Genomic DNA, 21,880 nt, shown 5'->3' on the forward strand with positions numbered 1-21,880 from the left:
CGCGCAAGGAATATTGGGTCCTGTTGTTGTTGTTGTTGATAAATTTGTTACCACTTGGTAAGATTTATATTATAGGAAGAACTGCATTGGATATATTAAGATGTGTTTAGTGAGAATTCAATTGAGAGAAATAGAAATAAAATTATTTCTATTGTTTAGTAAAGGGTTATGATTATGGACGAAATGATCATTTCTCAAAAACTGATTTTGTTTTTGTTTGATTTCCATAATGAAGGAAAATGCAGATAACTGAGAATTAGAGAAGGTCTTGGTCTATTTTTTGTTATAAGAGTTGTTCATTTCTTAAACGAGTTTAGAATACTTGTTGGTTAAATTTTTATTATAAAATATTATATTTTCGAACATTTATTAGGTCGATTTCTCTATTGTTAGTGACTTAGTTCGTTACCCAACAATGGAATCTCTTATATTTATCTACCAATTTCATTCCCGTTTTAATTATTTCATTACTTTGTTTTATTTTATTTTTCTCTATCAAACAAGTGTATAGATTTTTAAGTAATGCCAGACTTAACTTATGACTAAGACTAAGTACATAATTAGAAAAGAATATATGTGTTTTATGAAACTAATAATGACATATATCAAAACGACACCATCTTACATGATCACATTTCACATACACAATTTGCCGAAACCAATGGTGCAGCATGATAAACGCCTAATTCGTCTAATCTTAAAGTATGAAAACGGACATGTTTTGTGAATGTTAATAGACGATTAGGGCGTTTTTATGTTTGTTTAAGTGTTTCAGGTATTTGGTGACAAATTGAAGTTAAATGGATCATTAAGAAGTCAAGCAAAGTTAAGAATCAAGTCAAGAAGTGTCAAGACAAAAATCTGAAAAACTGCCATTTCTGGAGGGCAGTCTGGGACACCCCTAGCTGCACTAAAAATCCGAAAATTAGGGATTTAATTAATTTTCAGTTTATAACTCCCTCATGGACGACTTTAGGAGGTTACACTTCATATTTTCTCATCCCTGGGCAGTTTCCTAACACACACAACACCCCAATTTCATCATCAATTCATATTTTCATGGAGATTCAAGCCCTAATTGAAGAATCAATGATGATATCAATGATGAAGATTTTAGGCTAATTCTCTTTTGATCATTCTCATGTGAACAATTATGTAAGACAATTGTATTCAACTTTTCTTATGTTCATGTTGGATTAGATGTTTAATTTCCCATTAGTCTTTTAACATCTAATGTTGTTTGGATTGTTTGAATGATTACTAGTTTATGACTTGAATGAATTCCATCTATCTTTTGATTTCAAATTTTTGTTAATCAATTATTATTGGAAGAATCTCTTATGAACTTGTAATCTTGTTAATGAATAGATAATTTAGTTGTGTCAATTTCCCGGTTTTCATTATCGTGAATCATCACAACCTAATTGATTAGTCTTAGCATTCATTCAATCCAAACTTATAACGAATCATGTCTATGTGATTTCCAATGAACATAAGTTAGGTTATACTTTTGAAAACATAATTTGAAGCATGAGAATGATCCCGTTTATTTAATCGAAGTATTTTGTTAAGTTTATGCTCAATTTTAGTTTTAATCAAACAAATCAATCAATCAAATCGTTTTAAGTTTATGTCTAGTTCAATTAACTCTTGTAATTTGTTTAACACTTTCCCTTGATTCTCTGTGGATACGATACTCTACTTACTCGTACTAATTATTGGTATTTAGTTTTAATTTTGATCGGTTCAACGACATTGATCACAGCACAAGCAATTTGTAAAAACTAGGTTTTCGAGGGGTGTCCATTACTCCACTCCTTTTAAGGTTAATAGCATTTTTGTAAAATCATATTAAAAGAGCCCAACTAGTTGGACTAACTTGTCCAACTCATTATTGCCAGATGTGCGAGGAAACAAACTTTGAGGGGGCGTGCTTGGCCGCATGAACGGTATTCATTGTAGTTCATAACCTAGAGCAAACGATAAGTAGGAGCACTGCAATAATCTTATGTTTAATACTATAGTAGAAAGATGAGAAAGCTGAAAACATCAATTGGAGTGTCAATATATACTCATCAACGTGTCAAGTCAATTTGCTTCCAAGCATTTTGTAAACATACTGTAATGTCATACGATTTTATGTTTTGTTTGTTTCCAAACATTTTTAACTGTTTGAGCTGGAAGCAAAATGAGTTCAATATATTATTTCGATATGTTAGAACAATTCTTTAATATATTATTGAGATGAGTGGTATGTTTGGACATCTATACGATAAATAAAAGAGCAGGTTGACGATACATTCGTGCCTTTAAAGATCTATTTAGGTCTAAAACTTTCTCCTAATTACTCTAGAGCTCTCTCCTTTAGTCTAGATTTTTTATATTTTTTATTTGCTTATTAAATAAATAATTATATTTAAAACTCTATCATAATTTTTTTTTTCTATCAAAACAAATCTAAGTTTTAAAAATATATAATATCCTTAAAATTCTACCAATAAATTGTTATATACACAACCTAAATTTTTATTAATCATTCTCATTCATATTATTCTTCTTCTTTCTATCTTTAATAAACAAATCAAGTTAAAGAAAATTTCTCTAACACAAAAAAATATACGACTTTTTTATACCACTTTAATTTTATTTTTGGTATTTTGTTCGTGTTTGTTTATTATTTTGATATTGAATTATTATGTTATTGTTATTTTGTTGTCAATTGTAGTTTGCTTATGATTTCTTTTTCTACTACAAAAGGGTTTATTCTTTTAATTTTTTTTTGTTCATGTTTTGTTATTTATTATTTTGATATTTACCTTTGATATATATATATATATATATATATATATATATATATATATTTTGAGACTATTCATACATCGGACGAGTCAGAAGACTAGTGTTGTATAGCCACTCGCTGTAATAGCTTGCTTCTCGGGTGACTCTCACCCTGGGTGGTGTGGCTGAGCCAGAGTGGGCTTAGCAGTCACTAAGCGGCTAAACATGATGAATGCTATAAGCATAGAAACTAAGGAGTAAGGACCACTATAGCAAAATAACATAACATAACATCTATCTATATTTATACACATTATAAAAGAGTAGTTATCTTGACTTTTTAAAGACATCCACCTTAACTCAAAACTATTTTTAAACATTGACACATAGGATTTTCCTACGTTGCATCTCCACATTTTTTTCTCACAATTTCTTTTAAAATAATAATATAAAATCCAATATAAATCTTACAACAAAATTAACAATGTATTTAAATCTTACAATTGATACGACAATTCATAGGTAAGGTTCGAAATTATCTGATTTAATTATATTGAAAAAGATATATACAACTTCATCCTAAAACCTATATATATATATATATATATTTCTTTTGGTTTTCTCTTTTAGCCTCATCCGTCCAAAACCAAAAATAATTCATGACATCAAAAAATTGGTTGTTATACCAAAAATAATTCATGACATCAAAAAATTGGTTGTTATTCGAGCCACCTAAACAAAGTTTAATTTTCATTGTTAATATGATATAGCTAATATTGTTTTGTGAGATTTATTGAATGGAGTAGACGGAAAAGTAAGAAAAAATTTTTTTTTTACTTTCATTTGAACTGAAACAATAAAAGTAAAGTTAGAAGTTTTAGTTTAAGTGATTCAAGATCTAACATGTCAATCAAAATCCGATCGAAACTATCATGTTGATTTATACGTTTATCGTGAACTAATAGTTGACCTTTGTAAATTGAGTTGTTTAAACTGAACTTTGAAAATTTTGTATTCTTAATAAAAATTTTGTATGTTATATGTTAATTATACAATTAATATTTTATTTTTTATTATCCTTAGAAAACTAAACAACATATATATAATAATAATATCTTAACTATACAAAACTTAATTGATTACTATCAATGTTAATATTAAAAAGTTTATAAAAAATGAAATTAAACAACCGCATATCGTGCGGGTAAAAAACATTGTAACATTATATTAAAAATACCAAGTGAATGCAACTTTGTTACTACGGTACTACCACTTACCACTTTAGCAAGCTTAATTATATAAAAATACCAACTGTCAACTAGTTTAATAAAAAGATGAGAATTCCCTTAAGTTAAATCTCCAACTTGACTCAAGTTGGGGACATCAAAACCATTATTACTTCTTGTGGAAAGCTTTACCCATTGTTTTAAAAATAGATTATTATTTATGGATGTAACTAACTATCACAAAACTTTTATGTTATGTAAAGATTTTGTAAAACGTTTATGTTATGTAATGAACTTTCAAATCTCGCTTATTGAATGTACCTGATTAATCAAAAAATTACACATGACAGATTATATGGTTGCCACATATACCCGGGTACATTCAATAACCAGGATTTGAAAGTTCATTACATTACATAGACATTTTACGAAATTTTTACATAACATAAACATTTTGTCATAGTTAGTTACATTTATAAGTAATAATCCTTTTTAAAAAAAGTATAGTTATCTCATTAAATCATTAAAATGATCATTGTTTATTATCATAAACAAGTTAACAGTCTTCATAAGATTATATAAAGCATATGCCAACACAAGTTAATATTTTCATGTGTCCGTTTTCATCATATATCTATCCACAAACCAAAATACAACACTAAGTCCCTTCTTATACTATTCATTTCTTCCCCCACTTCTTCCACTATTTATTAGCGTTATCTCTCTTAGAACACCTCAAGAACATCCCCCTCCTTATACTACCAACTTCTTCCACTATTCATCCATTATTTTATTATTTCATTTTACTTTTTCACAAAATTAAAAAAACACATTTTATTATTAAACATAAATATTACAATACTTAAAATAAAACATTACATCCTAAAAACACATTAACCTACAAATTAAACCTAAGAATTAAAACACATTAACTCACAATACAAGGACCTAAATATCCTTAAAATACGGCCCGTACTTATCCATCAAGTTTTTACGCGAAGCCTTGATCATCTCTAACTCGTCGTCCTTTATACCGGTGGGAATTGGTTTCTGCAGAAGCCTAAATGCCTCGATGACCTTCTTTCGGAAGCGATGATCCTTTCTTTTCCTCCGCCCCTCCTCTGCCTTCATCCGATCCTCATCAATTTTTTTTGTTTGCTCTTTTTGCATCAAGATCATTTGATCAAACTTGCTCAACGCCATTTCTGACCCACTCGAACCACCACAGTTAGAAGTCGCATCTGAACCAGTTGACAATTTCCGGCTGACATTACGACCCAGTGGTTTCCTAATTGGGTGTCTAAACAACTAGTCCATCGCCACATCTGGGTCGACACTCGTATGCACCCTAAAGTGTGTCTCATCATCACCTAAATAAACATAATCAACTAAGTCTCGTTTGGCAATACTATGGTCTTGCCAAAAGGCGGGACAATCTCTCAGCACATTGTAGCACGACTCATACTGAAATCGGGTCGGACCATGAAGCTTTATAAACTGCTCATGAGCGGCATTATACACTTGCCTTTCGTCTGCACCGCTTTGTCGTCCTTGCTCAAGCATTCTCTTCATGACTGCTCCAAACTGCTTACAAGTTTTCTTGATGTTGTTCCATTTTCCTTGTAGCTGACTCTTGTTGCGCTTTCCCGCTGGGCAGATGTCATTGAACCATTCGACCACTTTAGCCTAAAACATTGACTCATCTTGGCTAATCCCCACAACTGAGTCCTGTGAATCATGTGTCCACGCCGGAGGCAACAAAACCACCTCCGCCATGGACCACTTCGCCTTCTCCGCTACAACAACCCTTTTATTTTTTCAACCGTTTGGGCGGTGCATAAACCTCTTCGACTTCTTCCTCCGCAGAGGTGACACTAGTTCCTCTGCGGGCCGGGGGGGGGGGTTGGTTTGAAACCAACGACTACTTTCCAAAAAAAACTTTTATTTATTTCTTTTATATCAAATCCATCTTCAACGCGCGTTTAACCTTAGCACGAACCCATCGGACGCACACCTAGATGCCGGCGGTGCTAATAACGTCCTCTGGAAAGCCGGCGTCAGACGCTGCAAAAACGCACCTATAAGGACCAACCTAAAAGAAGTATATATTGAATTGAACTCAACCAACAATTGAAAATGCGTGGCGGTCTCATTTTTGAAGACATTATGGAAGGAATTAATTGGTTCTTAAGAAAAAGAAAAAGAATTACTCTTATTTAGTATATCTGACTTAATTAATTGGATTACCATTTGATTTATGTTATAAATCTGAGACAACAACTTGTGAACTAGTTGGATTACCAAAGAATATAATATACTTAAACACATTATAATATGCTAGTCATGTTTAACCTTTATCTCCATAACGTAATAATATATGTTATTATTTTGGTTGGTCAAGACTCAAGAGACATGATTAAAAACTTCATGCTCACATATAACTATCACTCTTTCATTTTTATTAATAATCAATATTTACATCGATTAAATTAGTCACATTTAACATTTTCTAAAATTATAAAACATTTGAGGATGGTTCTAACTTTTGGAATTTTTAAAAATTGTAATAATATCATATTACCTTTCTAGACAAATAAAAATGAGTTTGTTCAATTATTTTCATTTTTTAAAAAGTTTACTTACGAAGCACAATTTTAATATACACGTATGTTTGATAACTAAAACCGACGATGGATGAAGTCGGTTGTCGACCATTATCACCCAAGCTGCATGTAATCACTGAAATTTATAAATTTTAAAATTTATAATTTACATCAAAAGTTAAATATTTTCAATAAACCATCAACAATTTGCATATCTCTAATATTTGTAGCAATAATTTGCATTATTTTAGTGAAAAAGAAGATTAATCTTATGCATATATGTCCACATTCAGCAACAATATGTGCACCAAATTTATATACTAAATAAGTAAATAGTTATATGAACTTTTTATACATCAAAAACTTGACATTATACCTTCAATTATTTCATTAAAATTATTTTGTTATTTCATACCAACTTTAAATCTTTTGGTGTTTTGGTTGGAGATGATTTGCACCCAAATTTTCACCATTTTCATGTTTTGATGTAGACATTAGATGTGAGTCATATGACTTGATACACATGTTCAGTAGCAAACGTAAAACTAAGTATCACTAAATGCATAATTTTTTTTACCAATAAAAATGTGAGAAACTAACTAAAGAACACTTATAATACAAACTTAACGTACGTAAATCGAAATACCGTGGTCCTATACATGTTATACAAAATAAGCATAAGTTTTTTTTTTTATAGGCAGAAAGATATTATATTAGCCGACTACTAGCAAATCGCTAATAAGCCCCAAAGTACATATGCCCCAAAAATCATGGGTTTTCACCCTATCTCTTTTTGATGTTATCCCAACTTACCCGGACCAACATTAAACCATAAGTTATACAAAATAACCATAAGTTAAATAACTATTTTATGTTTTACGAAGACATTCAATCTTATTGTATTGTATTATTATTAAAATGAATTGTTTTCATTAATTAAAAGTAAAGAGGGTGTGTGAGAATACATGTAGAACTTTGGGGTCTCAAATGTAACTCATCTAATCATGCTTTGCTGTAAATTAAGAAAGTTAATCACAGTTTATCTAGTGGATTCCATCGCATAACAATGCTGACGAAATCATTGATTCTTTCACTAATTAGAGTGCACGCGCTTGTTATCACGTGTAAACCACGGACCAAGAAAATAAGAACTATGATGATGTTGTTACTCACGCTCTCAGATAATGTTGCTATATCTCCGGCATTATTTATATTTTAAATTTTGTTTTAATAATATGAAAATTGATTAAAGATTCTTATTTATAGGTTGGGAGAGAAAGTAGCTGATTGTGATTTGGCTTCTTTAGTTTTCATAGTTTGGCCACTAAACTTTTTATAAAATGTTAGATGTCACATACTCACATTTGTTTATTACTTACGATTTTAGTATATGTTGTTAAAAGTTATAAACTTGAGTTTCTTTTTTTTTTTTATGCAAAAAGGAGTTTATAGAAACGAATAATGATCCAAGTACACCATATAAAGTGGTATTGTTTTAGATTTTGTTTATATTTTGTAAAAGAAAATAAAATAAAAAGTGAAATACTTGACGATCATACGATTTTATCACTATGTTTTCTTGACCTGACAGTGTATAAGATCAATATGAATAATGAGAAAGTAACTTATGCAATGATGATGTTTTGAAGATAGTATACTTGAAAAACGGTCAAACTTTTCTAGTTTAATTTAAATATTAAATGATATACATATGAAAATACATCTATTTAAAGCATCAATGATCTGTCTATCTTTTTATCCCAAACTATAATGCATCACCTAGTGAACAAACTGAAAAGATAACGAGGTTAAACTGACTATATATCTCGAATTCGAAACAAACGACTAAAGGATGATGGTCTTCTTCTTAGTGAACAAAGCAAACAGCATATCCAACCTAGTAGGAAGTGTCACTTCGTTCCCACTTTAGCATATTCTAAAGAATAAAAGTTAGAGCAACTTTACACCACAAATGATGTACATCACAAAGTTCTAACAGTTAAAAAAAATACACAAACAATTAGAAACAAAACCATAGTGACCAAAACTTAAACTTCTCAAAACTTGAGTGACAAAACACAAGTTTGTCACAAAGTAGTGCATACATCACTAAACCAAAACAAACATTAAAAAATCAAACAAACCCCAATTATATATTAATGTTACATCAGCCATTTTCAGTTTTGTACTTGTATTCTCTTTGAATCATCATCAATTAAAGTTCCATCTTTAGGATCTTGATAACCTGTGGGATTCCCTATGTGGGTTTATGGTGGGGCTTCTTAGATTGTGTAAGGAGAATCTTGAACAAACAACAAAGCAAATAACTTAGAACTGAAAATAGAAAGTTTTTCTAAGAATATTTGAAGACAAAGAAACTCAGAGATGATTACAAGGTATAATTTATAGATGATATCTAAGTATGTCTGTGTTTGTGTATGTCTGTCAGCTCTTTTGACAGCAATGAAACATGTTTATTTCTTTTACTAGATACATTTGTTTGGCCTTTTGTTCTATGTTCACCTAAGATTTTTTTTTATTTCTTGCTTTTAAATTATTGATTTTTCTGGGTATTTAAGGAAATTAATGCTTTCCCAGATAAAAATGTGTTACCTTTATCTGATATTTCTGCCTTTCTCCAGTAATTGAGCTAGGAAAACTTGTAAGAATTTTAACTTTCAAGGTAGTTTTTTTATATACCTTTTTGGCATTTTTTTTTTTTTTGACAAAACTATTTTGTTTTCTACATGATATATGTGATATTCTGAACTGGGATTTCATCATTGACTGATCTAAATGCTTCCGTTAATGATTACTTTATATTTTGACCAATTACATAAGTCAAACTAGCAAATCTTTATAGACTATGTTTTACTGTTACTCTTTTAACTTCTTCTCTTTTACTTTTGGAATGTTAATGGAGATTGAATGAGGTATTTTTGATCATGGTATCTTCAATTATTGATCTTTTTGCACTGTTGCTGATTATTTTGACAGGTTTGACCAATTAGTAAAAGTCAACATATCAACTTTTACTCAACCTTTTGATGTTCCAAAGGTTTTTATGTATCATCTCATTTAATATAAAGAAATCTTAACTGGGGTTTCTTCATTGATTGATATTGTTGCTACTGCCCATGACTAATGGACATGTTTGACCAGCCAGAAAAGTCAAAGTTGCTGATATTTATTGGAAAAAAGTTTATCTTTTCTTAGTTTTTATATAACATTCTGGATATCTAAATGATATAGTTAGTTGTATGTGTCAAGGTTTGTTTAGTTCTCTAGTTATGATTCTGAAGAATGTTTCTCTTCGTTTCGACAGATAAATCTTATAGTGTGTGTTGGAATAAAGATTAGCCATGAATGACAATGTATTCACTTTCGATAATTCATCTGATTCACTTATGGATTTTGATTACATGGACGAGCTCTTATTAGATGGATGTTGGTTACAAACAACAGATGGATCCGAAATCTCAAACAAGAATACTTCTGTTCCAAACCCTCTTTTTGAACCTTCTTCTCAGTGGCCTAAATTGGAATCTGACATGGTGCCAAATGACATTGTGACTCCTGGAATAAATTCGCCGAAATCCCATGTCAAAAATCTCATTACTTTGCCAAACCAATCTGAAAATCTTTCCGAATCAAGTAAACGATGGTGGATTGCACCTAGCCCTTCCATTTCTGTTATGGAAAGATTGATTTATGCAATTGATAACATAAAAAATTACACAGTTGATAAAAATGTACTTATTCAAGTATGGTTACCGGAAACCATAGGGGGCAAGAAATTTCTAAGTACAAGTCAACGGCTTTTTTCACTTGAATTGAAGTGTCCTAGACTTTCTAACTACAGAAATATATCGAAAACTTATCATTTTCCGGCCGAAGGAGATGCAAAAGAGAGTGTTGGGTTGCCCGGAAGGGTATTTAAGGAAAAGGTTCCTGAGTGGACACCCGATGTTCGACTTTTCAATGCTAAAGAGTATCCAAGAGTTTCTCATGCTCAACAACATGGTGTTAGTGGGAGCGTTGCAGTTCCGGTTTTTGATCAAGATGTTAAGGATTGCATAGGTGTTTTTGAGCTTATTATGACCTCTCAAAAAAGTAATTACTCCCTAGAGATTCAAAGTGTTTGTAAGGCTCTTGAGGTATGCTATTTCTTGTTTCTATTCATTTTACAAGTTGGTTCTCCTTGAATTGATTTACATCTTTGATGAGGTTTAATCGAGAGATATATTAGACTTTTGGGGTTTAGATCAGGGACAAAGTTTATCATTTAATCTAATGTTGTAATGTCAGTGTATAGGAAGTTTGTAAGTGTGTTTTGATAGTGGTTATGCGATGTTCAATAATATAAGTAAGCAGGTGCAATGGCTTTTAAAAATAGTTTTTGGGCGTCTTTCTGCTGCTTTGTAGATTCTGAAAAAGAACATTTTCTGTGAAATAGAGTAAAATCTCGATTTTAGTCAAAGTTTTGCTTCAAATGACAGGTTGGTATTAAAACGTCAATAAAATCTTGTATTATCAGATAATCAGAATATCAGATGATAAGTTTGTGCCAACTAAAGTTTTTTCTTCGTTGTTTAGAAATGAAATCCTAAGCAGAATGGCTCAAATTGGACTGTCCTTGGGTTATTCATTATGTGATTTAGCATTATATTTTACGATCTCCTGTTTCTAATCTCATAAACATTTCATGATTCTGATAGGCCGTTGACCTCAGGAGTTCTGAAGATTCAAATTCACACAAAATCAATGTAATGTAAACCTTTTCGTTTCTTTTCATTTCTGTTAATAAAACCTTTGTGATCAGATGATTAAGAAAATGGTGCTAAAGTTTTCTAATCATGATCAGGTAAGCAACGGATTCTATCATCCAGCCTTACCGGAGATTTTTGAAACTCTAAAATCTGCATGCATAATGCATAATTTGCCATTAGCTCAGACATGGATTCCATGCATCCAACAAGGCAGCAAAGGCGGTTGTCGCCACTCTAACGAAAACTTGATCCGCTGTATTTCCACCGTTGATTCTGCTTCGTACGTATCTAACCGTCAATTTAAAGATTTTCAAGAAGCTTGTTCAGAACATCACCTTTTTGTAGGTCAAGGTGTTGTAGGCAAAGCTTTTTTGGTCAACGAGCCGTGTTATTCATCTGATGTGACATCATACACGAAAACTGATTACCCACTTGCTCATCATGCTAAAATCTTTGACTTGCATGCTGCTGTGGCTATTCGTCTTAGATCCATCTATGGTGTTACTGTAGACTTTGTGTTGGAGTTCTTCTTGCCTATCGACTGCAAGACTGATGATGGCCAAAAGGGTTTAATTAGTTCTTTGTTGAATATTATACAAAAGGTTTGTGGAAGTTTGAGGATTGTTACAGAGATGGAGTTGCAGGAAGATGGTGTAAATGAAGGGTTACTTATTTCTGATACAGAACAGATATCAAAAGTTCAAGAAACTGACAATCACTGTCCAAGTTCGGGCTCAGGTTCTGGCACGCCCATAGAAAAACGACGTGTAGGTGCCAAATTGGAGAAAACTATCACTTTAGAAATGCTAAGGCAACATTTTGCCGGCAGCCTGAAAGATGCTGCCAAAAATATGGGTGGTAAGTTCATGTTTATTGTTTGGAGTGATTAGCGGTGACAAAATGGGAGGTCCAAAGGGCTTGGATAATCTATAAAAACGGGTTTGGATCAAAATGCATCTGGTTGGGTTGGCCTACAAACTTTTTTTTAAAAAATAAATATAACTTTTTCTGTTTGGTCACTGAAGCTATATTGTTACAATAAGAATCTAATTTCATTTAATAAAGTAATCGTGGAGGCTGTATTTGTTAGAAATACAACTTCGACTTTGACTGATTTGACTGGTCTATATTACACATAACCAGATCTACTAATACGTACGTGAATGTGTTGAAATGCTACTTTGTAAGAGCGATCAATGTTCTAAAGCCTAAACTGTCATACCCTAGTTTTAGATGTTGCATAAGACAAAATCAAACAATACTTTGCGGCATTGTCCTGTTTATTGGTTCCAAGTATGTTCCAATTTAATTTAATATATGTATAAGATGACAGTTATTAGTTACTTTCAAGTCTTCACTTGTTTGTTCCAATTGCAGTTTGTCCGACGACACTCAAACGGATATGCAGGCAACATGGGATACAACGTTGGCCTTCCCGGAAAATCAAGAAAGTTGGCCACTCGTTAAGAAAGATCCAACTTGTGATGGACTCGGTCCATGGCGGGTCGGGTTCATTTCAAATTGAATCTTTCTATTCGAACTTTCCAAAACTTGCTTCTCCGGACCCATCAAAGCAGACCCGTTCCCCTTTTTCGACTAAAAATCGCGAAAGTTCGGATTTGAAGGCTGCTGATGGCGCCACTGCCGTTACTTCATGCAGCCCAAGTTCGAGTTCCAGTCATTCTTTATCCGGTGGGACCCACCATGTCCAAATCGCCGATGAAGATACAGGGGAGGGCACTCTCAAAAGAACCAAAAGTGATGCAGGTATTCTTACGTCCAATGCATCAAATATTCAAAATCAAGAACCAAAGATCTTTCTAAGATCTCATAGTCATAAATCGCTTAACGAGCCTCTGAAGTTGCAAAATCTTCCCCCTAAACCGCGCATTAAACCAGAAGGCCACCTTTGGAGGGTTAAAGTGACATTTGGGGAAGAAAAGATTCGTTTTCGGATGCAAAAAGATTGGGGTTACAATGAGTTGATGCAAGAAATTGCGATCAGATTTAGTTTGAATGACGTTGGTGGGTATAGTTTGAAGTACCTTGATGATGATTCCGAATGGGTATTACTAACTTGTGATGCTGATGTAGAAGAGTGTATCGATGTGTATCGATCGTTTAAGGGTGGAACCATTAGGCTCGTTCTTCGTGAGCCACAACTTGGTGTTGGTAGTAGTTTAGGTAGCAATGCACCCTTGTCATAAATAGGGTGCACCCTTGTGCATCATGATTCCTGACTTCTCATGGGTTTGGTCAGGAACAAACCATGTAAAAGTATGAACTTAGTGTACTGAGCTCTCACATTCGGAGGAGCCAAAGTCTGGATATGCAGCTTTTAGTTTTCATTTTGATGTGTCGATGCATTGTTGAGTTGTACAGTATGTATTTTCGATTTTGTACTGTATGCCTATAGCATGACAATGGCATTGTCGAAACAGTTGAGTACTTATTTGGGAGAAATGCAGAGTGTCGCTGAAGCTGAAACTGATTGCTGTTATTTTTAGTTACAGCAGAGTCATAATTAGGAGCTTTGTATTATGTATGAAACATGTAGTACTGAAGGTAGTAAAGGTACCACTTGTAAAATATTAGCTATTGTTGCAAGTTGTATCATTTGTGCAAGCTACTATTGCGAGTCGTATTTGCTAATATATGTTATTTTCTCCTGTTGTTTTTGGTATTCAGACTTCCATTTCTGCAAAATTTGTAAATATGATTGGCTACAGAACGACTTGAATTGCATACCTATATGGCTATATCTGATACTCGCGTATATGACTGAACATAAGAATATAAGATTGAACATGTATTTCTTTGAATCAACATAGGTGAACTAGTCCAAAGTGGTAACTACATAAACCTCGAAGAGAGAAAGAACTTCGCGAAAAAAAAAGAGAAAAAGAAGAAAGAGCAAGAAACATTTGAATGGTAGATGGCTCACTGGGCAAGGGCGCCCAAGTATTGTTTAGAGAATTGGTCTCATTCAGCCTGTTGGATTCATTCAGCTACATCTTGACAAACCTTAATCTCTTCTAGGCTAGTCATAACTTTTTTCATTGAGGGTCGGATTTCTGGGTCGATTTCAAGACATGATAGAATGAGCTTAGCAGCTTTGCTTGCTCCTTTTGGAGGGTTGCCATGTTCCAACCATGGGTCCATGATTCTTTGTAGTTTCTTGGTATCTGATAAAACGGGTCTAGCCCACTCGATTAGACTATGCTGTGGCCTGTCTGAATAGCCATCAAGAAAGTGTGAACCTGCTATCATATCCAGCAGCATCACTCCAAAAGCGTAAACATCACTCTTCACAGACCAATGACCTGTAGTTGTATGCATATCACTGCTAGTCACTTACACAGTTACACATACTTTGGACCAATATTTTACTACTGTAATTTTTGTTTTAAAGTAGTTGAACAAAATTCATAAACATTCTAGACCTGTAGCAATATACTCGGGAGGGATGTAATGACTGGTGACCGCATCACTCATTGAGACGGGCAATGCTCCATGTGCTCGGAAGAGTGATGCTGATCCAAAATAGAGTTGTGGTTCAAAATCCTGCCAACAAAGTTCCAAATGGGCCAGATCGATAAGATTCTCAAGGTCAACTAGATCAAAAGCCGCAAGCATTTCCACTGACATGCCAGTACTATGACTATTTTTTCTGATCAAATCTATTTCTCGAGGGAAGTAGGGAACTGTAAGTGGTGAATGGTAAGTAGTGACTTACATACCCCGTTTAATAAAACATTTGAAGGGTTGAAAGTCCTGTTTACGGGGGAATCCCCTGCAGTGTGCAAGAAAGCAAGGCCTTGGGCTATTCCAGTGGCAATTTTCATCGTCGTATCCCATTGAAGTGGATGGCCTGCAAAATTCACATGAAGCAACCAAAAATTTAAATTATCCAAAATTACCAGCCGAAATGTCATAACTTCCAAAGCGTGAGGAGTCTTTTTGAGCCGGTAATTAGTTCACTACAAGGTCTAGACGTGCCAAGTCACGACAGCCTATTCCAATATCAGGTACCAATTTTTTTTTTAAACAGAAGACTCGTAGATAAGTATAACTTTAACTTACGGTAAAGTAAGTTTACTAAGTTTCTCTTTGGTATGTGATCATATACAAGGCAAAGCATTCTGTCTTCTGAATAATATCCCAAGAGTTTAACAAGATTTGGATGACTTAACTTTCCTCGATTCACTTCTGCCTGTAACGTATAAGCAAATCATTATATAAACTAGTCCTAAAAAACATGTAACACAAGATGTGTCTCTTAAAATGCATTTTTATAGTTCATTTTGTACTCTTGCAAGAATTAACATTTGATTGTATTTGGTATCAGAAACAACCTGCCATTCTTTAAGGCGTTGAGCATTATCCGTGTTTGAAATCTTGATGGGGACTGCTATCCCAACACCAGATATAGATGGTTCTAATGATGAACCATCCAACCACCCTTTATAGACCGACTCGCCATCAGAAACTCCAAGCATTGCCGATGGCCTAAAGTTCCGTGTGGCACTTCTTAAATTATCATATGTAAATATCTTTAAGTTATTATGTGCATTTTCTTTTGTATGATCACTGCTCCCTTTCACCATTTTCATAATAGTTCTTTTGTTGTTTTTTTTAAAAAAAAGGTTCTTTTGGGACTCAGGCAGAATTAATCTTTAATTTTTGAACACCCTTATATTTCAAATGAACAAGAACAGACCAAGTCAAGGATTGGAAATATGAAAAGGACATATAACTAGCCAGCGAATTCAAGTAGTCAACTTTGGTTGGCATGCAAAGATGACTTCATGTATAGCAAGAATGAAAAATAAACGGATAGATTCAGCTAGCTTTTAATAAAGTGATTTTTTTTATTTTATTTTAATGTGACGGGTTCTAAAAATGAATATCGGTTAGTAAAACTGATTATATACTCTTTAGAAAAATGCCTTGAAGCAATGAAGCTTATCACTAATTAAAATTACAAACTCGTGAAAAATTAGTGTAACTTTGTGTGAATGCAAACAATGTGAATTGATGGGAATTCACAAATATTGTACTAGATTTTATACCCGTGTTATATACACGGGTTTTATAACATTATTAATATAAGAATTAGTATATGAAACAAAAATAATACTTATGCGTTAAATGTAAAAATATACTTAAAAAGGAATTGAGATATTTAAATGTAAATACTGAATGATAAATCATATCAAGATTGGATGATGTAGCAGAGTTAAGCAACATCTTAACTTTGATTATATAATTGACTGAGTTCTCATTGATATTTTGGAAAAAAAATAATTTTATTTTTGTTAGCCATGATTGTTAAAAACAAATAAAAGTAGCAGTTATTTCGTGAGGTTTTCAATAATTTTGTCTGTTTGTTGCGATTTTATTTGTTGGTTTCAGTTTATATAAGAATACTATGTATTCTAAATATAATTTGATTTTAGATACTAATAACAACAATGATTATCATAATTATATTAGAAATTCATAGAAATTACAAGAAATTAGTGGGAAGCCGAGATACTATATGGGCCCCCACTCCTCTAACTATAGCAAAACCAACCCTATTAAATATATGAGCAGCTGCACGTGTTCTAATGTCTTAAGTCACGGATAACTTTCGGATCCGCTTTAGTATGATCATGACATCCTTTTCAAGTTCCCCAAAAGAAGAGAATGAGAAGGGGAGAAATCCATATCCAATATCCGCACACTTAGTCTTATATTTGACGCGTTTACGTTGTGCAGCATCAATCCCCGCGCTATAATTTGATATATTAATAATTTTTAATAAAAAATTAAATATTTACAATAATTTTTTTTATAAAAGTAAAGTATTCTTTTATAAAATATGTAAAGTATGCTAAAAAGTGTAGTGAACCTTTTAGAGATAAAGGAAAGTAGGTATTGGAGAGAATATATGTATTAGAACTATGATTAATATTGTGTAAAAAGGTTACAAAATGATGGATGGTGAAGGGTTTATATAGACATTACACTTACACTTAGCACCCTCATTAGTTTACAAAACAAGCCCTTGATTAATTACAAACTAACCCTCCATCCATAACAAGATTAAATATAAGGATAACATAATTGTTAAATATCAAAACCAGCACTAATCTACTTTAAAGCTAACAATCTCCCCCTTTAGTGCGGTTTTGATGTTGTCCCTTGCATGGCTTTCTTTTTTTTCCTCTGCCTTCGGTTTCTTTTCTTGGTGGAGGATTTGGGTTTGTCTTTGAAGAAGGTTTGAGGTTTGAATGCTCTTTTCTCGTATCGGCTCTTGGCTTCCTTCCAGTACTTTCTTGGGACAAAATGGTATCTTGAATCAGCAGGTCGGTTGGGTGGTTCGATGATGTTGTCGGCGAAGTTGACTAGAGGTATGTTGTGTAAACCGGGCTTATTGTTTGGCGAATAAATGACCCAAGACCCTTCAGGTAAGTGAATGACGCCTGTTTGTTCTTTGGGGAGCCTTGCAGCAATGATTGTCCTCGATCTTTCACTATGTTCAAGCCTTGATTTGATCTTTTTGATCACCTTCAACAATCTCCTCTTTTCTTTATCCGACTCTTCAAATTCATGAAGACTTTCAATGACTCTCAAGCATTGTCTGAGGGTGCCGTCTGAATACTTGCATAGCTCGTCGAGTCGGATGAATATCTTATGCCCCTGATCGCTGACGAAAACAAAACCCCTTGGGTTATCAAACACTGCACCGATGTGGAAGTTATCGAGGTTGATGCCTCTTATTCTTTGATTTGGAACGGTCAGGTTGACTTTCTTCCTTCTCTTTTCGATGGCCAGTTGGAAGTCTTTTTGTGTTTGGCTGAGGATAAGACTGTCAATATATCTTTTGATAGCATAGTAGGCCTCTTGGTTTTCTGGATCTGGCCGAAGGAGCTTGCTGGCAAAGTAGTGGAGAAGAAAAATGAGATCTTCTGCAGATAATAGATTGAAACGAGCCTCAGTAAACATGTATTGACGACCATCTTCTCTCTTAACGACTAACCAAATCAAGCCTGGAGGTCTTGCAAACCCCGGTTCCTTCCATTCCTTGAAATGAATACCAACAACATCAACAATCTTTAGTTTAAACTGTTTCTTCCATTCTTTGTTTGCCTTTTTACTTTTGGCATCAACAAGATCTTTCAAGTATTTCTCACGCTGATGCTCGAGATCATATGCCCTTCTTGTTCTTAGTTCATCAATGTCAATCCTTTTTAGTTCCTCTTGATTTGAGAAAATCTGAGATGCTTTTTCTTCTAGAAATCTTGTAAGTCTGAACAATTGAGGAGGAATGGCCAAATAATCGATTCTGCTTCTTTCATTTGTTTTGAAGCCTCCTTCATTGATGCGGGGTGTAATGATGGTGTTTTGAATGCGAGGATGATTGAGGTGGTGAGCGAGTTGGTATAGGTTCAAATGGCTTAAAGAAGGATTTGGTTGAGGGACAGATGGGTAGTTATCATAGCTAGGAGGAGGAAGATCATCATTATCAGAAGAATCATCATCATCATTTGGATCAATATCGTTGCCACCAATGTCAAAAACATCAAATTCATCATTATCATTCACATCTTCAACAATCACTGATGAATCAAGATTAAACCCCTGAGATTGAGCATCATCTCTTAAATCAACATCTTCAACAACTTCAGTGGCATTCCTTGCTTGAATCTCAGTGGTGTCTATATACAATTCCTCTGTCATCACAACATCATCATTGCCAACTTCATTAATGGCCACATTTTCATCGACATCTTGTTGAGCATCATGAGGGGCATCTCGTGTCTGTGCTTCATCTCCAGCACCTAAATTGTCACCAACAACTTCAGTGGTAGCACTAGCTCTAGCTTCAGTCGTCTCAATGTCCCTGTTCTCCCCCTCGTGTTGATCCTGATCATCAGGGTCATCACGTCTGCGATGGACGACTGCAGCTTGTTTACAAGAGTTTTCTAATTCAGCAATTCTCTTTAGTGCTGTTTCAAGTTGTGCATTAGTAAGAATCTGTTGCTGTTCGGCTTCTTGTTTTTGAAGTAGTAGTTGATGTTGATGGTCAAATCTAGCTTGAAGAGTTGCAAGAATAGCTTTGTCAAAGGTATCGGCTTGATTATCGAGAGAGATGAGAGCTGCATATAAGTCACCATACATAGTATTGACATTGGATCGAAGAGATGAATCATGATGTGGAGTTGAATGTTGAGGAGTATGGTAATGATGTGAGGATGAGGCGGAAGGTGAAGAGTGTGGTGGTGATGGTTGAGGATTTATATGAGGAAGAAGTCCAGCAGCTTCCAGATCCATAAAGGTTTGTCTTTCATCCGGATTTGCTTTTAATCTAAGGCCATCAGGATTAGGAGGTGGACTATCACTTGATGATGATGATGGGGATGTGACAGGTGCTTTACCTTTATCAACAGGTGGACGGAGCACTTTGGTTGGTGACGGTTGAGATGGAATGACAGTAATGGCCGACGTAGATGTCGTTTGCACACATGCAGGCTCCAGTGGGTTTACAGTGTGGCCTGAATGGTGTTGGCCACCAGGACTTCCCAATGATTTATGAAGCAGATGCTCGACATTGGTTGTTTTAGAACTGATTGGCTCGACACAAGTGTCAGGCGCAATGTTCCGGATGGTGGGATTTCCGGGTTCTCCAAGATTGCCCGTTGTGCTGTGGGTTAGATCCTCAGCGCCTGACATGTTAACATGAACAGGACTTCCAGACACTCCTTGAGAAGGTGAGATCACCGACTCTCGGTCTGTTGGTGCAACATTCAAAGAATGTGCGTGCTCAGAAATACGTGGTCCTACTGGCGATCTAGACTCAACCGTGTGATCAAATGAAAGTGGGATAGAGGCAAAAGTCTCTGCTGCTTCAATATCGACATCCTCCGAGTGAGGAATTGATAGTGGACGTGGTTGGTGCCTGTGCAAAGATGAAACTGGATCCTGTAAAGAGAATCTAGAGTGGCGAGAAGGTGAAATATGCGAGGGTGGGGAATCCTCGGCTTCTACCCTAGTGGTGTCTTCCCGGCTAGTTGTTTCAACTATCGGAGGGCCATCGTTTTCTTTTTGCCCTATGCTTAGCCCAGACCTCGCATCCTCTCCATTTTGTTTTTCAACCCCTCCCTCAGGACCACTTTGTCTCTCCGGAATATCAAACACAACGTCATCAAAAGGGTGTAAAGTATGCTAAAAAGTGTAGTGAACCTTTTAGAAAAATAAAGAAAAGTAGGTATTGGAGGGAATGTAGGTATTAGAACTATGATTAATATTGTGCAAAAAGTTTACAAAATGATGGATGGTGGAGGGTATATATAGACATTACACTTACACTTAGCACCCTCATTAGTTTACAAAACAAGCCCTTGATTAATTACAAACTAACCCTCCATCCATAACAAGATTAAATATAAGGACAACATAATTGTTAAATATCAAAACTAGCACTAATCTACTTTAAAGCTAACAAAATAAAAGTAAATATTTACAAAAAATTATCAATGTACTTTTTAAAATTATTTATTCCTAAATAATACTTTGTGTAATTAAAAAAAAAAAACAACAACAACAACAACCATCATCATCATCATCATCATCATCATGATAATAATAATAATAATAATAATAATAATAATAATAATAATAATAATAATAATAATAATAATAATAATAATAATAATATAATAATAATAATAATAATAATAATATTATTATTATTATTATTATTATTATAGTAAAAACATCACTTTCATTAGAAATTAATAAGATTTATAAATAATAATAATAATAATAATAATAATAATAATAATAATAATGGTTAATTACATAAATGAATCCTGAACTATCCATTATATTACTGGTTTCATACCTAAAACTTTAAAATTTACGGTAGTTATACCCCAACTTAACGGTTAAACTGACGCCTGTCAGGTCAGATATCGTCCGAGTGGAGAATTGATAAGTTGGGGTATGATGAGAGTAATTTTACAGTTATAGGTATGAAATCAGTAATATGGTGAATAGTCCAAATACCATTTTAGTAAATAACCCTAAAATCAAATAGCCTAAGCCGATAGCCCAAAAGTGGAATTATTATCAGACCAACCATGAAAAATGAGAAGTATATATATTGGCCCTTAAATGAAGAAAAATAAATATAACATTTCAATCCTTTTATTATGCTAATAATGATTCATTTTTCTAATCTACCAATAAACTAAACAGGATTGAGATGTTTTTCAAACGACACATGGCATAATCCTAAATCGACACGTGTCTTTTTAATTTATTAATTTTATTAAATTAGTTTTTTTAGTTCTATAAGATTCAAATTCCTTATTAGACTTAGAAGTAAACTCTAACTATTGGCTTATAGATACAAAACCTATTATACCTTTATTTGATTGATCATTTTCTCATTAATATTTTTTTTTATTTATCAATTGTTCAATTCTTATTGCTTATATTACTTATAATAATA

General features: G+C 33.6%; 2 protein-coding genes across 3 annotated transcripts; one reads left to right on the top strand and one right to left on the bottom strand.

Annotated features, from left to right (window-relative positions):
- The first annotated feature begins 8,775 nt into the window (after positions 1-8,775).
- Positions 8,776-14,001, top strand: LOC122585995 (protein NLP2-like). Of its 2 annotated transcripts, none has more exons than XM_043758111.1 (5): positions 8,776-9,003; positions 9,605-10,764; positions 11,326-11,373; positions 11,472-12,234; positions 12,754-14,001. In XM_043758111.1, exons 2-5 carry the CDS (start codon positions 9,970-9,972, stop codon positions 13,581-13,583), a joined length of 2,436 nt encoding a protein of 811 aa, XP_043614046.1. In that variant the 5' UTR covers positions 8,776-9,003; positions 9,605-9,969; the 3' UTR covers positions 13,584-14,001. The 2 variants fall into 2 exon arrangements, with proteins under 2 accessions (XP_043614046.1, XP_043614045.1); XM_043758110.1 differs by having other exon boundaries at positions 9,933-10,764.
- Positions 14,002-14,172: 171 nt separating this feature from the next.
- On the bottom strand, positions 14,173-16,029 carry LOC122585251 (probable serine/threonine-protein kinase PBL3). Its single transcript, XM_043757371.1, has 5 exons — positions 15,732-16,029; positions 15,460-15,589; positions 15,117-15,247; positions 14,820-14,940; positions 14,173-14,699 (listed from the first exon to the last, which is right to left on the bottom strand). Exons 1-5 carry the CDS (start codon positions 15,987-15,989, stop codon positions 14,377-14,379), a joined length of 963 nt encoding a protein of 320 aa, XP_043613306.1. The 5' UTR covers positions 15,990-16,029; the 3' UTR covers positions 14,173-14,376.
- Positions 16,030-21,880: the final 5,851 nt, after the last annotated feature.

Source organism: Erigeron canadensis, chromosome 1 (genome assembly GCF_010389155.1).
Source record: "Erigeron canadensis isolate Cc75 chromosome 1, C_canadensis_v1, whole genome shotgun sequence".
Classification (NCBI taxonomy): Eukaryota; Viridiplantae; Streptophyta; class Magnoliopsida; order Asterales; family Asteraceae; genus Erigeron; species Erigeron canadensis.

Bases quoted from the DNA above. Each gene is read 5' to 3' on its own strand.
- LOC122585251 (XM_043757371.1), bottom strand. From the start codon at position 15,989: ATGAAAATGGTGAAAGGGAGCAGTGATCATACAAAAGAAAATGCACAT. The intron at 14,941-15,116 runs GTATGTAAGTCA...CTTTGTTGGCAG, and splicing joins CAAATGTTTTATTAAACGGG to GATTTTGAACCACAACTCTA. The intron at 14,700-14,819 runs GTCTAGAATGTT...ATACAACTACAG, and splicing joins TCCCGAGTATATTGCTACAG to GTCATTGGTCTGTGAAGAGT.
- LOC122585995 (XM_043758111.1), top strand. From the start codon at position 9,970: ATGAATGACAATGTATTCACTTTCGATAATTCATCTGATTCACTTATG. The intron at 11,374-11,471 runs GTAATGTAAACC...AATCATGATCAG, and splicing joins CAAATTCACACAAAATCAAT to GTAAGCAACGGATTCTATCA. The intron at 12,235-12,753 runs GTAAGTTCATGT...TTCCAATTGCAG, and splicing joins TGCTGCCAAAAATATGGGTG to TTTGTCCGACGACACTCAAA.